General features: G+C 41.1%; 2 protein-coding genes across 7 annotated transcripts in view; one reads left to right on the top strand and one right to left on the bottom strand.

The window, feature by feature from the left end:
- FABP6 (fatty acid binding protein 6) overlaps positions 1-7885 on the bottom strand; it is a 38083-nt gene extending 30198 nt beyond the window's left edge. Inside the window, exons 1-3 of one of the 2 annotated variants that reach the window (XM_054216999.1) lie at positions 7439-7885; positions 7262-7340; positions 6495-6582 (exon numbers count right to left, since the gene is read on the bottom strand). In XM_054216999.1, coding sequence (XP_054072974.1) covers positions 6495-6525 — 31 coding nt within the window. In that variant the 5' untranslated portion in view covers positions 6526-6582; positions 7262-7340; positions 7439-7885. Of the gene's footprint in view, positions 1-6494; positions 6804-7261; positions 7341-7438 lie in introns of those variants that run through there. The other variant, XM_054217000.1, reaches the window with a different exon arrangement.
- A 652-nt stretch (positions 7886-8537) lies between these two features.
- PWWP2A (PWWP domain containing 2A) overlaps positions 8538-18009 on the top strand; it is a 42111-nt gene continuing 32639 nt past the window's right edge. For all 5 annotated transcript variants that reach the window (XM_054216992.1, XM_054216991.1, XM_054216989.1 and 2 more), the window contains exon 1: positions 8538-9284. In XM_054216992.1, the coding sequence (XP_054072967.1) occupies positions 8599-9284 (686 nt within the window). In that variant the 5' untranslated portion in view covers positions 8538-8598. The remainder of the gene's footprint in view (positions 9285-18009) is intronic.

The following is an 18009-nucleotide window of genomic DNA, read 5'->3' as shown; positions in this document are numbered from 1 at the left end:
GCACTGCCATGGAAAACAAGAGCTAATAAAGTGCATGTAATTCATACACAAGTACATAGAAAATACTGCAGAAAAGACACGACTCGGGAACAATTTTACAGATAAAACAAAAGACTGGTGCGTAAGTTTCTTCTAATTCAAAAATTGGTAATATTAACTAGCTAGCATGTTCCTAGAAATAAGGGGACGAGAGAACAAGCCAGAAAAAAACCAAACAAACAACACACTAGGAAATAGTCAGAAGCCCCAACAAGATCTTTTACTTCAAACTTCTTCAGTACTCCACCTTATATCAGCTAAGAAAGAAAAACAAAGTGACAGTTATGCCCTCCTAAAAATGTTTTCTTTCCACTTCCATATCAGTCATTTCCCTCCCCTCCCTGACACGTATGCAACTGATTGCCTATTTTCTCACAAAAATCAAACATAATCCAGCTTGTAAGTAACAGTTCTGGCTACCCTATCCAAATAAGACACTTTTTGTCCCTATCTTTGCCCCTTCATTATTTCATTAAACACAAATTTGAATATAGACGTACTCTACTTCAGAGTTCAAAAGGACAGTGAACCTCCTAGATAGTTCTTTACCTGCAGCAGCGTAAACTTATTCAGCATCAATGAAAAGAATTACTTTAACATCTAATCAACACTCTGCAAACAACTAATATTAAACCAAAACATTCAGCAGAGAATCCTAAACAACAGATGTGATGTCAGATATTTTAAAAGTAGAGTAATATAATAATGTGCAGAATCCTCTGTTAAATAATATTTAGTACTTTTAACTAGAAGTCTAATGTTTCAGATTAATAACAACTATTATTTGATTACTGCTTTTTCCAGGTACCCTACATTCAATGCAATTTCTTTTCACAAAACACGGGTGACCATCAGTAAATAGTAAATATGGTTTTCAGAGGTGCTGCCCAAATACTTCTGTTGCTTGTTTTACATTTCAAGTCAAAGACAGTACCTCCTGGAACACTCTAAAGGCTACTCCCCAATCCCTATTCTGGAATAGCTTCCTTGAAGGAATAATTTTCTTCATTCTTGGACAAATACTTTAAAAATACAGAGACACAAAAGTGAATTTAGTCCTAGAGCAGATCTTCATGTTCAAAGAGAGCCATTCAAAGGATTAAACCTTAACTAAAGCTATGTGATACAGCTGTATCAGCAATGACTGGCCCTTACAACAAATCCTGGAATTGTTTCTTCTGCTATGCAAAGTAAAAGAAATAACTCGGCATTTAGAACTGGCACAACTGCAGGGCTCTCCACACTGACAGTTATGGCACCAATAAGTGTTAAGGGCATTTCTACTGGTGCTAGGGCAGCTTGAAGAGATTATGCCACAGCAGCAAGGGTATCTGCAAAGGATAGTCACAGTTCAAAACTGCACTATGAAAATTTCAAGTCGCATGGCAAGGCCTCGCTTTGGAAAGCCTTATTCAATCAGAACAGAGTATCCATAAATGAAATTGTTCTGTAATAGTTTCTGTGAGCAAATTCTTCTGCTATGTGAGCTATTACTCCGTGTAGGATGCTGATTTAGCAATGATTCAGGGAAAGACTGTTACTGACTCAATTAGTAAATCACTTGAGTATTCTGTAGGGATCTCCTACTCAAATTCAGGTAAGGTCCAGTCCTACTTGCCATGTCAGGACCACATTTCAATACGTAACTGATACATACTGTGCTGTAAACTTCACTGCAAAACACAGAAATAAGGAATGAAAAAACTTACAAGTTTTCTCTTCAAACTACAATTGAAGGGGTAAAGATTTAGCGAATACAAAACAGGTATCTATTAACTAATTACTGGTAGAATGTCAAAGGAGGTGGTATTATCACGGATCATTAAGGAGGAAAGGAGCTGGAATCTAACAACCACAGGGGAGATCTTTAAAAGATTGACAGTGTAAATTCTAAAATTAACACGGCAGAAAAAAGAACAATGTCTCTGCTAAAATAAGCTTTCAGCAACCCTATAGATTCTGGAAACTATGACTGTGTTTTAGACCAGTAAGTTACACCTAAAGATAAAGGAATCTGAAGAACTACAGCAGAATTTCACAACTAAATGTCTACATATGACACAACTAAATGTCTGGCAAGACACAGTTGTTTTTCCATCCCCTATCAAATCTACGGAGCTTGATTAGAAAGATTTAGACACTTTGAGAACACACATGACTTTCTATAAATTCATCATTTTGAAACTGGCACTTGATCTACTAAGAATTAGTTATAATAAGTTAATCATCTGATACCATGGTTTGAGAGACACTATAGACCTAGCTTTTAGTGCATGTTGAATGTATTTATTTTTATTTATAATAAAATAATGAAAGATCTTTTATTAAAAAGACAGTTATATACATGCAAAACTGGAGATACAGTTTTAAATGTCATAATATGAAACAATAACAGTATTAGCAATTTTGTATCTTCAAAGTTGTTTTATTTTATCTGAATGGAAAAATATGTGGAGTTACAATGTGTATACCACCAGTACATGCAGATGCACAAACTTCAGAAGACAGCAGAAATCAGTCAGATTACAAGATAAGACAGGAAGTAGTTTCAGACTCGCATTTCTTTAAAATTATAAATAAGAGTGAGACATGTCAGCAGTGAGCTAATGCCAGGGCTTCACCCCAAGGGCTCATGTATAGTTGCAGGGTTGTTTTTTTTTTTAAGGCAACCCCAACTATGCTAACTGATTTAAATCAATTCTCTATGTGGACATTAGGTAAAGCCCCAACAGATGACTTCATTTCTTGTCCACAAGAAATTTAGCATACAATTAACTTTTCAAATTGCAGGGTAGACTTCTGTGGCATGTGTGCATGCAGTGAGATTTTACAAATCCTTTAATGATCATTCATAAACATAAAACAAACTCTACATTCTTATGGCTACAAAAAACAGCTACCAAACAACACAGGAATGACTGCTTCTTTTCTCCTTCCATACCAATTTTCCGTAATGAATCAACAATGAAGTTTCAAAGCAGCTTAAATATAATTAACAAATGTTTTAAGAGCACTACTTTCCTAACTTGTTATAGAAGCGGTATGTCTGCAGCATACAATCAAGACCCAATCTTTACTTTCTATTTGTTTGCTTATATTCCTCTGCATTGCTTACATACGTTGGCTTTCACTGCTTACACTTTTTAAATAGGAAAGCCTTGAACATGTCACACCAATAGCAAATCATGCCTTGCAAACACTGAATAATTTTAAAATGGATTTATTAACACAGCATAAAACTACGGTCCCTAAACCCTGACTTGCGTAGGTTTTTGCAAGACCCTCAAATCTGCCTTAGGGTCAGAGGAAATTGTTGTCACTATAGCAGTCACAGGAAGCTATTGCCACTATGATTCAGATTGACCCGGGGAGAAAAGTACAGTGTTTCCTGTAGTACACTGTTTCTCAGTGTTGTTGCTGAAAAGCCAGCCAAGACTGGAGGTACTGGATGTATATAAACCACAATCCCTTTAATATGTGGCGTCACAAAGTCTCAGCAAGGCTGCTAGAATTTATAAGCCTCTAAACTAAAATTCTTAAGCCCCAACCTAGATATTAGGAAAAATATCTACTATCCTACCAAGACACTGTAAACACTCCCTATAAGTCCACACACTCGTTTAGAGGTTTCATATGCCTACACTAATATAAGTTGCAGCATGAGCAGGCATAGTGAACTTAAACATATTGAGCTAGCCTGGATACCAGTAACACTACAAATTCCAGCTACTAGGCAATTACCAGGGTGCAGCCCATTCTGGAGACTGTTATCACAGTTTTACTGTTATTGGTAGCTAAAGTAGCTTCAAGGAACCTGAGTATTTGTAGATACGCTGCAATCATGCACTTCGGCTTCACTGCAACCCTGATTATACTCCATTTATGTATATTGCTCCATTACAACCTTGCATTTTGCGTTGGCTCTTTTGTGGTAGTGCACTTTTACTGAATTTGATGCCCAGAGAATGATGTTACCACTATAATAGACACCCTGACCTAATGCACTTATAAATTGAAATACACACACGCATACTGTGACTATTCACAGGATTTAAAATTTTCTATTCATAGTTAGGTCAGTGCAATAATACAGATTTGTTTTGTCATGACCAAAATGTATCACTAGCACTGAGCAGCACAGACCTTTAAGCAGTCGAATCTGCACAACCTGATCCTTATCTCGTCCCAGCTTATACACACAGAAACAATTCTTTCACCCGTGTATACAGATACAATGGTATCTACTTCTTACAGGCATCACACGACCACATCACATCCGTTCTCTCACTCAACCCAAACTTACTGCAACTTCTTCAGCTACCCAGCCTGCCAACATGCTGTTAACACATCTTCACAGAGCTTTGCATTTTTCCTGCCATCAAATTAATCATTTTATTCCCTCCAATCATATCCATTCCTCTCAAATTCATAGCTTTTTATTTCTACTTCTCTCCTTTCTGCCACTTGCTGAACACATGGAGACTCATTTCAATCTACAGAAAGTGTGTTAGTGCAATTCGTCATTAATTTCATTCATTTTATTCTGGCAGTCGCTAAAGGTTCCAGGATAGAAACAAGGCCCCAACTATGCCAACCGCTCTGCATACCAGCCACAGAAAGACAAACCCTGCCCTAAAGAGATTATAGGCTAGATTTAAAATAAACAGAAATTAAATGGCAATCGGAAGAATTTGGGATGGAAAACAAATTATATAGCAAGTGCTTTTTTGTTAAACTTAAAAGTTTCATCCTGCATTTACATACCTACTGTTAGTGTACTTTCATGTAAGGATTACCTATGGTATCATATTTCTGTTGGCCATTAGAGTGGCATATATATGTTCTTATTTACCTCTTTTTAGAAGCACATATAACACCTTTCAACATGCAAATTACAAACAAAAGAGCTGTTTACTTTCCATTTTGAGACCCCCTAGTAGTTTAAACTGCTTGGGTCAAGCACATAATCTCCTCTATTATTGCAATGAAACAATTCAGAGGGTTAACAAGCCATACACCCACGTTTGTTTCCTTTGCTTAGCATACGGATTGCTGGGGATTCCAGTAGCTGTAAAAGATGACAGTTAGCATTTTAATGGTAACTGTCTGCCATAAGTAACACCTGCTGAAAAGCAAGGTGGATTTCAGTAAGCATTAACCTCGCTGAAGTTTTGCAAGAGGAAATCTTCCATTTTACGCCCATCCTCTCCATAAGTCTGAACTTAACATAACAAAAAGCCTGCTGGGCTGAGCTATTGGATCTCAATGTCCCAACAGCTTAAGGGTTGAGTAGTCTCTTTGTATTAGTTGGTAATTTCTTGTAGGCTCGGAATTTACTGCTATCCTTCTATGCCACGGCACAGCAGCACCAGAGAAATGAACTGTGGCTAACTGAACTGACCGGCTAGCACAATAAAAATCACCAACCGTACAAAGTATCTACACAAGCCACACTGTTTTAGAGTAAGGACCATGACACTTCTGACCTCCCCTGCATGAAAGCTGTCTGGCAACTTTGCTTTTGCAAACTTCTGAGTGCAAATGTTCATAAGATTTTGAAATATCGTAGTATGTTTCCTGAGTAAAAAATAATTTAAAAAAAAAAAAAAGAGACTATATGACAATACATATCCCTGTACTTGCCAGCCCTTCTAGCTAACGTGAGGCCTTTTCCTCACAATATTAGTCTTGGGATGAACAAATAGATTACTACTAGTCTAAGACAGTAATAAGGAAAACAGCATTTGAACAGATGATCATACCTCTAACATGCAGAACGGTTCTGTGCATGCAGAGTATGGTTTGGTGTACTGTTGAAATACAATTGGAGTACCTCCAAGCACAGTGAAATTCTTTGCGTAGGAGGGCAATGTAAAAACAGTTCTGGTGTTACGTATGAGCTATCTTCACTAATATGTTTCTTTAATCTGTCCTAGGACTCATCTGAATAAGCTAAAAAAATTATGGGAAGCAAATCTTCATTTTCTACATGTCAGGTGTTGTCACAATTGCACAGAAGAAAAATAACAAGAGAAAAGAACAGCAGACTCCTTCCATGCTTACGACCATTTATTTTGTATGAGGCTTCTTCAAGATGAGAACTCTTTACAAATTATACACAACTTCTGTGAACCTTCCAGAGCCACTATTGCATTCTCCTTGATGGAACATACAGAAAAACCTGAAATCTCATATCTGAATTAAAACGGAAATCCTTCCACAGGGATAGCTTTGAAATTAAGGTAACTCAGTAGCAATACAAATCTTCTCATTATTCTCTAGAATTCTGGCAAAGAACATAGTTAGCTTTAGAGGCTCCTAGATGGTTGCCATCTTTCAAAGCACTATGGTCTCAGGATATGGAATACAGATCTTTTACAAATACAGTCTAACAAAACTGTTTCAAAATTATTTAGAAAGTAATATTAATAGTAGGTAGTTTTGGGAAAGCTTACCAAATCTGATTTCTTTTAAGCCACAGATCATATGCTGAATCCATCTGCTCTTTCTCTGTGATACAGACCGACAAAGCTGCAAGCATGGCTGGAAAAAAAAATACTTGTAATTCAGTATCTACGACTCCTTCCCTCAATAAAAGCATTCTATTCTACCCACCCATGCTACAAAACCATTAATTTAACAGATATGGTGGTACAACATAAAAATGTATTAAGCAGCTTTATCTTTAGCAAATCCATTTAACTATATTTCTAATGCATTTGCCTCCAGAAATGTGTCTAGTTGCTCCTCCTGATGTTCCCGTATCTTCCTTACACGCTTTACACCACCAACAATGTAAACATTATGATCACCATACAAAGTAAACCACTATCAGATACAAAAGGAAGAGTCTTTATGTCTGTTTCGCAAGTCAAACCGCTATGATCAGGACAACAGAGTAGATTAATTATGCCTTTATTATTTACTAAAATCCTATAGCTAGCAGCTTGCAAGATCATGGGTTACTCGCATACAGTTAAACATAGCTTTTTTTGCTGTTACAGAAGACTATTTATTCCATGTCCTCATTTATTATTACCAAAAAGAAATAATTCTTTGCATTACTGCAGTCCTTTAAGTACATATAACTCACTCTTCCTACGATGACGAGAAAAAAGGCGAGTATAGTACCAGGCCTTAAATCTGATCAAGGATTTTTTTTCTCGTACCTCTTGCAAAAATTTCATTAGTTCTTCATGCCCGTTACTTAAAAGTTTTTTACCTGACAACCCAGGGTGTAGCTCTGTTTCTATTGTAAGCATATGGTTGGAAGCAACCTTGAAGTCTGCCAATAAAAGTCACTAACATAAAAGAAAAGAAATACTTTATTATTAAAGAAAAACGTCTATATTCTACTTGTTACTTTTCAGAAAATTTCTATTGTTGCTTAACAATATACCTCTCATAATAGCACTAGGAAGAATACAACCATCCACGCTTCAAGATCACTTTTGTCTTTCTGTTTCCAGTTGCTCCTACTTTCCTTAATCCACCCTTCCCTCTATGCTAGCAAGTCCCTCCTTTCTGCAAAGGACTCAGCTTCCCAAAATGTAAAATCATGCATATAACAGACTATAACTTTTAATTTTTCATTACTTTTTGTTTAGGAAATACAAGATTTCCAACTTGGGGGAATAAGTGCCCACACCGTAGCAACTACTGATCCCACAGGAAGAAAAATCAGATTCAGAACATCTTAAGGGAAAAGGTTAACTCTTTTTCTCCCCTTTTCACCACAACAGGGCATTTCTTTCACCTTTATCCGATGTACCTAATGCGTGCTATTTAATCTCTTAAAGCGTTGATTCACTTCACAAAAGACAGCCGACCCTCTGCCTTCCTCACATTTTCCCTCTCCTCACATTGTTTTTCGCTCCCCCCTCTCCCCTCAGCCAGGCCCCCCCCTCACCCCCACAGCATGGGGAGAGGTAGTGCAACAGTAACACCCCCCGCCCGCACGCGGGCGGCGACGGACACGGCAGCAGACAGAGCGCCGTAGAAGCTGGGAGGCAGAGACAGCCTCTCCCCGGGGGGGACGCAGCTCCAGGGAACGCCATCCCCCCTGAGGGCCGCCCTCCTGCCCTCGCCATCTTGCCTCGCGCCCTCTCCCTCTCTCTCGGTCGGCCGACCAGCCGGCCGCCCGCAGCGCGCATGCTGGCCACCGCGCGGCTCCAGCGTCGCGCCCCCCCTTGACGGACGTTCCCCTCCGCCAATTACCAGCCTCCCGCGGGAGCAGCTCCTCCTTCCACCAATGAGGTAGCGGAACGGCCCTAGAGGCCCAACCCCCCTAATCTGTAACGGCCTGTAGATCTCTAAGCCACACCCCTTCTTCCTCTTCCCGGCTCTTCATTGAATGAAGTTCTCACTGGCCAACGAGAAGTTCCCGCTAGGCTTGACGGACTGCTCCACCCTCCAGTAGAAGTCGAAAATTGCACCGCGCCCGCCAATAGGTTGCCGGATGCGAGCCTAGGGGGTGGGCTCTCCCTCCCAGGCGGGCGGGGAAGGCCGTGGTTATCGATCCCGCTGCTGGAGGGAGGCGGCGGTGAAGCAGCAGAGAAAATGGCGGCCATGGCTGCGGAGGCGGCAGCGACTGCAGCGGTGCCGGGTGATGGGGGGGCTGGTGAAGCTGAGCCCGAGATGGAGCCTATCCCGGGAAGCGAGGCCGGCGCGGACCCTCTCCCTGCCGTCAGTGAGGCCGTGGAGTCGGTGGTGCCTGATGGGGAGGAGGCCGACGGGGGGAAGGTTGCTCCCGGCGAGGCCGAGGAGCCGCCGCCTGTGCAGCTCGCCCGGAGCCCGGCCAGGACTCGGGAGCCGGAAGCTGAGAGGACGGAGGAGCTGCCGCCCTCCGCCCCGGAGGTGGGCTCGCCTCAGGCCGAGCACCGGGGAGCGCCCAGCCCGGGGTCCGAGGAGGAGCCGCAGCCCTGCCCGCCGCCTGCTGGGCACCCTGAACTTCCCGAGGAGGAGCCGCAGCCCTGCCCGCCGGCTACTGGGGGCTCCGTGGAGCCGGAGCCCGGGGAGGAGCCGTCCCGGCCGGAGGAGGAGGAGCCGGATGCTGCTGATGCCGCCGCTGTCGAGCCCAAGTCCCCGGTGCCCGTGGCTCCGGCCGGAGGGGAGACGGAGGCTCCGCTGCTGCCCGGCTCCGAGGTGCGGGTCACCCTGGACCACATCATCGAGGACGCCCTAGTAGTCTCGTTCCGTCTGGGAGAGAAGCTTTTTTCTGGGGTCCTCATGGACCTCTCTAAAAGGTGAGATCCCACGGGAGAGCCCTCCCTAGCCCCCGCCCAGACACGGGGCCGGCGAGCTCGCCCGGAGCCGCCCGCCCGCGCCGCCCCGCGCCTCTCTCGCCCCCGAGGGGGGCCTGGGCCCCGGTGGGCTCGCCCCGCGGCGGGGAGCGGCCTGAGCTGCGGCCGAGGGGCGCGACGGCGGCGGCCACCCCTCCCCTGCTTCGCCCTGGGGACAAGTGGCTCCTGCCCCCGGGGAGCGGAGGCAGCAGCTCATGGGCATCCTCCTCCTCCTCGACCCCTTTTGGCAGGGGGTGGAGGGAGCGCGGCGGGGCGGGCAGGGGCCTCCGTCCCTCCCGGGGCCGAGCCCCGCACTCCCCGCCCGGCCCCGACGCCCGGCCCGGGGAGCGGGGGGTTAGCGGTGCCGGCCGCTGCCCGGCCGCCCGGTTTGTCGTGCTGCCCTCAACAAAAGTAGTCCCGAGTGGGAATTCGGAGAAAATGGGGGAGCTGGGAGCGGGGCGAGCACATGGGCACATCCTTTGGGCTCGGTTAGGATTCCCTTCGGGCCTCCAGCATCCCTGTCTGCCGGGGAAAAGGGACCTGAGCTGAAGATGTGGGCATTTATTCTAGTGTTTGTACAAACGTACAGACCCGGAGATCTGTTTTTCCTGTTGGCTTGTGTCTCGCATTGCCTAGGTAACCTTGGATTTCAGTACATGCTATTTTTCAGAGTAATGGTTTTCAAGTCAGGCTATTACAGTCCTGAAGTACAGTTATTAGTACTGATTGCTCCTTGTATGCAATGGATGGGGTGAAGCTTAATGGTTCTTAAACATCCTTTTTTTGCGGGGGGACGGGACTTTTATGTATCACAAAATAACTTAAAGCCTTACCAGACTGTGAGGTTTGCTTTTTTTCCATTTCCTTCCTATAGCAAGGGGCTCTTGGGACACCAGAAGTTATCAGTGATACTATGCATCTTGTAAACACTCTAACTGCCATTTACAGGTGAAAATACCTCTTCCTCTTAGTGTTTGTTTTCTAAATGTATAAGGACTATGCAAGTAAATGAGAGACAATGAAGTTTGATCAGGGTTATTTCAAATAATTGGTATGGAGAAAATGCAGCGCTCTCTCCCCCCAGTTTAGGCTGCCTGTGTGGTTGTACATCTTTTATCACTCCCTTTTACGTTATTAGTAGCTGCTTAATGACTTCCTGTAATATCAATATTGTCAGTGCTTTCTAAAAGAAAGGTATTAGGGCCCAGCACTTTTGTCCTGGGCCTAGCTTCTTGGTTGGCTTTTGAAACAGAAGACCTTCTGTAAAACCCAAGTTCTGTATAATGTCATGGGAGTAAGTTTTACATTTGTCAGGTGTTGCGGTTTGAAATGCTAAGTTGTTATCAGTTTGTCTTTTGAAGCCAAGTTCTAAAATGTGATCTGCAAACTGTACTCACTTCTAGTGTGAAATATTAAATGTCTCTAAGCAGGCCAGAAGCCATTACAACTTAAGTAGTAATGCTAGTTAACATCGATTCTCTTGTAGGTCTGAAGTTTACACCAGCGAAATTATATTGTTGCCATGGTTAGCAGGGTGACAAAGCACATGCTTCTCCACTGCTAGGGGTCCATATGCGTGAAGAAGGAAAATATCAGCTTCTCACTCCTGAGAGAGACAAACATCCCTTCATTTGCCTGAGGTTTTCTTGTGCACTGAGGATCCTTCTCTCACACAGCAGATCTACTGCAGCCCTTTGCAGTAAAGGTCATCTGTAGCAGGCAAACTGTCTGCTTCTTTTGCATTGTGGCATCAGTGGAAGCATGCATCTCAGTTTCCCCTATTTTTAAGCACAGGCTTGGGGCAGGTCTTCGCAGTAAGAACTGTGGACAAGTGATACATGAAGGTTTGTGCTGTTACTCCCAGATTCTCCTAGGCAGTGGAACCACTTATTTCTTTCTCTCCATTCATATGGTCTTGGACTTCCTTCAGAGGTTACATGTTACCCTGTTACATGGTAATCCAGAAGATGAAATTTAAATTCTAAAAGACAAGCTCTTCAAAGTGCCTGGACAAGAATTGAGTTTCTAGACACAAGGCCTATGATATTTGGCTGGTGACAAGTAAATATTTGCAGATGAATAGGATTTTCTGTTCAACTCTCTCAGAGCAGGAGATGCAGTGGTAAGCAAACTCTAGAAATACTCCAGGAGCTTGCTAGCTGTAAGAAACTGAAGTATTATCGGTGGACAGGTGTTACAGGAGTGCCCAAGGTTTAAATTTTATTCTAGACTTCATGAAAGCTGTCTCTACTAGCTCATTCAAGTGCATGGGAATAATCTTATAAACTTTCCTAATGCAAAGGGGATCAATATCTTTAAACTGCCAGTCCTTATTAAATAAAAGCAAAATTTTTTATTAGACTTTACTCGTTCAATAGCTTCAAAAAGTAGCTGATGTGTTCACTGCATGTGCTAATGCTGTTTTCATCATATACTTGGAAGAAAATAATTCCTAGTCCTTTTTGGATCTTAATTTCTGCTTTCCCCTCCAGGGCAATGAAGGTGATACTTCCATACACTACTAAGAAGAGTAAGTTTTAATTACTGTTTTAAGCCTGTCCACTGGACTCTTTTTAGCCTTCTCAAGTCATGTTCTGAATTACTTGAACTTCAAGGTGAAAGAAAAGCAAAAATGTCCCCATACATTTCTGGTGTTAAAGTTGGGGGTTTTGGTGTTGTTTTTTTTTTCTTTTTTTCCTAAGTCTCTTTCCACTGTTGAAATGATGCACTGACTTCGCATTTTATTCTCGTGGACTTTGATATGAAGTCAGTGTTGCTTTGTATTGAAGGTCTGCTTTCCTCTTCCTCTCCTACCCCTGTTAATAGGAGGTCCATTTAATAGTTTATAACATAAGAAAACAAGCACCTCAGTATTCAGTGGACTTTATTCCTACATTTGTTTGAGGTAAGGAAGTATTTTCTCTGACTGTTCTAATGGCAGTCTCATGTATCTGTCAGCAGCTGCACAGGAAGCTTTGAAAATCAGCAGAAAATAGGAACCTGCATCTGTTGAGTCCCAAATGAATTTCTTATGCAGTAAATCATCATTCAAAGAGGGACCTATCCCCACTTCTGTTACTCTAAAGGCTTATTGCACAAATTAAAAATGTGATCCTACTGTTAAGCTTTATTACTACGGTTGCCATTACCTTTTAAGTGCCTTATTGTGTGCTAGGATGAGGTTCTGATGCGAGTTCCTCAGTGTATACCTGATGGAGTCGTGCTGATAGGGAAGATGGGAAGTGCGGCCAACCATCAGGCAGGCACGAGAAGGCAATCCTGTCTTACTTTGTCAGAGTGGAGAGTGGAATGCTTCATGCACGACTGTAGTTAATTTTCCATGCCATTGTACAAATCGTCAGTGAAAACTTCTCGTTACGTATGGGGCTTAAATAGGGCTTGTAAGCTAGCCTGTATTCAGCATTTGACTAACACTGTGTTTGCCTAGGGTAGGTGAGATGTTAATGCCACCTGCTGGCTCAGAATTAGTGTAAAGCTTGCTCTGCACCTGGAGGAAGTAGACAGTAAGGAAATACCTGATGAGCATAGCATTTGTAAATCTCAAAATGTAGGGTTAAAAGGTCCTGGGTTAGTTTGCTTTTCTGGAGAGAGCACAATTATTTCCGCCTAAGGGGAGGAGGGGGATTAAATGTATGTTCAGTCAGAACTTGGACTTCCTATTGCTTTATCATTTGACTAAAATTTTCCTTCTAATACTACAGATGCCATGGACCCATGTCCATCACATGTCCTATTGTCTTTTTCTCTAAGCTGTTTCCCTTTTGACTAGTGTGTGATCAAAATAATTCTTGGGGGGGGGAGGGAGAGCAAAAAGTTTTGTGACTTCAAAGCCTTGGATATCCAAAAGATGCCCAGTGTATTGCTAGTAGGCAGGTGTTTGAAATTATGTCTTAATTGGGGTTTGGCTGTGGAAGGTAAGGAAAGATTTCTGCAGCAAGGTGTGCATGAACTATATGATGAAAACAAACTTTTATAGATGGCTTCAAATTCTCATAATCCTAGTGGCAGTTTTCCGTTACAGCATTCTTTCTTAGTGACTCTTGAATCCTATGCTTTTTCCAATTTATTCATCCAACTTTCTACTGCAAAGGAACAAGGGTCAATAATGAACTGTTGTGTCTCTTCCCTAGTTCATGTTGTCTTAATCTGTAGAACATCTGTTAGATTTTTAAATAATTTACATTTAGCACTTCTTGAAACTTGTGGTCTATGTATGCTTGCATTTTGTTGGTATAAACTCCAAAGGGTGAATCTAGTGTGTTGTAACCATATACAACAAGAAAGGCAGAAAGGGGGGGGGAAAAAAGGTAGGCCCGAGTTGAGAAATTCAAGATCTGCTGATGTGAGACGGAAACAGAAGAAGTCTTACTTGAAAAAAATGTGGCATGTTTTTTCCTGCTCTTAAGTTCTCTTTTACTAATAACTTCATTTAATAAGTAGGGACATTTAGTCATCCTTTTCTAGGGAAAGTTTAAGATCTATAGAAGTACTGATGTTCTGTGATATATGTTCTCAATGGTGAAGAAAAGTCTGTTAGCCAGGGTTGTGCGGGGGTTGTGTTTTGTTTCATGGCTTTTTTTTTTATAAACTTACACTCAGTTTGCAAGGTGTTCCTACAATTCATCACCTGTTCTCTTCTGTTGTTTCTCAGATGTGTAAAGGAGTTTGGTGAAATTCTAGCATTAAAGGAATAGCCGTAACAATGCTTTGATATTTGCTTTTATCCTGAGAACACTGGAAGCATAGGTGTGATGTGAGTGTGTGTTTGTGGTTAGAAGTGTAAATTACATATACTTTGTTTGTGACTGACAGCAGTTATATTCAATGGTATAGTGTCAAATTTGGCCTCAATTAGAGGACAGGGTTGGGTCAGAAGGCCTTGTGATACTGCTTTCAACCTTAAATTTTTCTGTGATTTTGTAATATTTCAGCTTCTTTATATGAAAATAGTTTCTCTTATGTCTCTCTTCTACATCCAAAACTTTGAGTGTTATTTGTGGTCACGTATCCAGTGTTTTTTGAAAGGCTTACTCATTTCCAGGTTTCCACTTGGAAAGTGAAGATGCCTAACAAAACTGAACTAGCTTTTAGGATTTTGCTGGTATAGGTATAAAGCATGTTATAACTGCTGCTTATACTGAAAACACTTGCCAACCTGCTTCTGATTTTGAGCCAGTACGAGGAGTGTGAGTTTTCCCCTTCTCAAACCAGTAATCCCTAATTTTCCTAATAAGTAGGACATCTGTGAATTGTGCCTCAAAATTTCCTTTCCTAAAGTAACTGTAGTCTGCTGCTGTTCTTTGTTGGACTGTGATGCAACAGAGGATGGTTAAACTGTTCTTCCTTCTTCTGGTATGCTTTTCTGTATTCCAACAGTGTGGGTTGCCATTGCTTTCGAAGAGCAGCTTGACTTGACTTGGCTTGAAGTGTTGAGAGACAGCGGATGGAGATGGAATTTTCAGTCTGCTTGAAAGAATTTTTTTTTTCTTTACACTCATAGGGGACTGATGAATCTTGTCCATCTTGACACTGAATTGGCTTAAAGTTAATCCATTACTAAATGTTATCATTCTTTTCCATGTGTCTTAGGTCTGTCTGGTATGTGGATGATATCGAAGTGTGTATTCAAGGTATTTTATCTTAATCGTAAAGCTTTGCAATTGTGTAGCACTTCCAAATACATCAGCAAAGCACCTATTTTAAAATGCAACCGACTTGAAACTAGTAATGCCAACATGTAAAAAACTAAAAGATAATTTCAGTTTTAATAGACCTTCAGCTTTAATAAGCATGCTGGTAGAATTGTGGTAGTAGGAAGCCTAAACAAAGCATTCTGTCTTTTAAAGTTTACTTTTATATCCTTGATAGAACTCCAAGTTACAGAAAACTGAAAGAAATTCTGTGAATTCACTTGTCAATCCTTTCCAATGAAAAGGTGAGGGGTACCTTCCCACTCCTGTGGGGGGAAAAGCAGTGATCAGGGGACCACTTGTGTACTCCTCACAGCTTAGAGATTCTTCTGTCTCTACAGTGGATAATTCTTCAAAGTCTGCATCAACATCCTGACTACATGGACTTCTGTGATTCAGTTTCCTGGAAGCTGAAGTGTTTCAAAGGGCTTCTAACTCCATGGAGAGGTGGACTGTAAGCTAATACAGTCTGTGGTGTATTTGCATATAGTTTGTTGTCCATTAGCTGGTTTCTACTTGTGCAGTGATTGCAGTAGGAGACCCAGGTGACAGTGGCTAGGAATGATTAAAATCAGCTGCTGCCTTGGATACTTCTGACCAGCTTTCTTGAGATACTCTTTCAGACTCAATTCTACACATAGCCTGCTCTTGTCTTTTCCTCTGCCTTCAAAGTGCCAGAAACAAGATCTTCGATTTCAGGCAACTGTATCTGCTTAAAAAACACTAAACTTAATATTGATTAGTAAAACTCTATGAGTATGTAAGCTTTCCTACTAGTTTGCTTAGATGTTGGTTCTCGCATATTACTTCATTTGAACTATCGTATCTCTAACCAAATTTTTATTGGTGATGAGAGTTTATGAATAGGCAACATCTCTTCTTGATGATGTGTTATTTCCAGAGAGTCACTTACACTGCAGTCTTTTGCCATATTTTTGGAGCTCTAAATTAAATATGCATTTTCTAGTCTGTTTAGCCTAGTGTTACATTGCTCAGGAGGTGAGCAATCCATCGAGTTGATAGTTTGGCTTCTATGTATGCTTTTTTCAGTAAGGTGCCTGCTGCTTAAAGCAGTGTGTTCCATGTCATGCCTTATCAAACCAGGTAAATCGTGTATTAAAAATAGGTTATTTCATGACGTGTGTTCAAAACACAGATTATTTTGAGAAGTTCTGAAATACTCAGTGTTCAAATAGCTATGATCTAATTGTATATTACATTGAATATTATAATTTAAACCCTCAGTTTAGATACAAGCATGAAATATACTTAGTTCTAAATTATTTCAGCATATTATTATACTCCCAGCATTCAGAGTCTTTGAACTTTTATCCATGCCATAAAAATTGCTTCAGTTTTTGCTTGTCGTGGCTTTTGCAAGATGCTATGGATGATATTGAGTACAGGAGCAACACATAAAAAGGTTATCGGAGATTCCTGTAGTCTGACTTAATGGCGAAGATGAGTTTTGATCACAGTCATTTACAACAGACTTGATTTAACACATCACAACACAGAAAGTTACTTGATGAGGTTGATTCAGTGTGTTTGCAGACAAATGTGAAATACTTCTGAGCTGGTTCAGTGGGTTCTTTCCTTTGGCCTTTCTTGGCAGAACAAGGTGCTCTTTCATTTTTGTTTCTTTTAATAGAGAAGTAAAAGTTAGACATTGGAGGCTAAAGAGGAGAGCTTAAGACTTTACATGGTAATGTAAAAACACTTTGCCCCAGGATGTGTTGTTTAGATGTTTATGTATATACAGTTATGAACTTAAATGGGATTTGTTCCTTATCTCGTGTTAATTTTTTAAAAAGATACTCTTGAACTGTGCTGTGTATTGCGTACAAATTGAGTAGTAATATGTAGTCATAGTAGTAATTCTGCTATAGAATTTAGATTTGAAAAAAGTGTTTACTTCACTTGAAGTACTTAGGTTTACACATCTGTAATACAAATCTATATGGCCTTAAGTGACAGGCTTCTAGGTTTGATACCCAGACCAGCTTTTACATAATCACAAAAGATACCATGGCTACCTATTCATTACCTTGCAGTTGACAAACTGTGGAAATAAAACCTGACTATTCTTATCATATTTCTGTCTCTGCATACCCATGCCAATGGAAAGTTCTTCCCAGCGTAAAGATCACTGGACTGCTGGAATTGATCTCATCTGCCCCATTAGTCTCTTATTTAAATATAGTTCCTGATATTCCTGTTGCTATATTTGTCTTTAATGCATATGTATGTTGAAGTGATGCGTATAGTGGAAATATTATTAGGTCCTACTGATTGCTCTAGTTATTTGTAAAACTTCTTGGAGATGAGTTTCTTACGATGGGTCTCAACCATCATTTTTTTTAGAGGTGCCGTTTCAAAGCAAAAAAGAGCCAGGACAGCTTTACAGGAGAGGAAGCTGGCAAAACGGAAAACTGGTTCTAATTTTGAATAGGTATGAAGCAGTAGTGCACCGCTTTCCAGAATTGCCTTAAATTAGGTTGAAATACTTATTTCTTACTTTAGTTATTCCAACAGTTCAATTTTAGGTCCTCCATCAACAAATCGTTCTATTCCTTCAAGCAATATTTGTACAGCGAGTGGGCTGTACAATGACCAGTCGGAACTTGCACAAATGTGGTTTTTTTTCTTTTTTTTTTGAGCAAACAATAATGGGAGTAAGTGTTCCCAAGAATAGCCTTTTCTGGAGGAAAGTGATATTACAGTAGGACAAGAGATACTTGGGGTCAATATATTAAAAAAATCTAGTTTGTTAGAATAAAGGCAAAGCAGTTCCTTATAGTACTTAAACATGCAACATGTGACAAACAAAATATGTAGGTAGTCTCACTGATGTAGCATAACTGAAATGGTTTATTTTAAGAGCCCAGTCATTGCCTGGCATGTGGATCAATAAATGTCATGATACAACTGAGTTATGTTGCTTGGATTTTTTAATCTTTTTTTACATGGTAGCCTTT

This window comes from Rissa tridactyla, chromosome 11 (assembly GCF_028500815.1).
Source record: "Rissa tridactyla isolate bRisTri1 chromosome 11, bRisTri1.patW.cur.20221130, whole genome shotgun sequence".
Taxonomy (NCBI): Eukaryota; Metazoa; Chordata; class Aves; order Charadriiformes; family Laridae; genus Rissa; species Rissa tridactyla.
The sequence above is the reverse complement of the archived record's forward strand: the minus strand, read 5'-3'. Positions and strand labels throughout refer to the sequence as shown.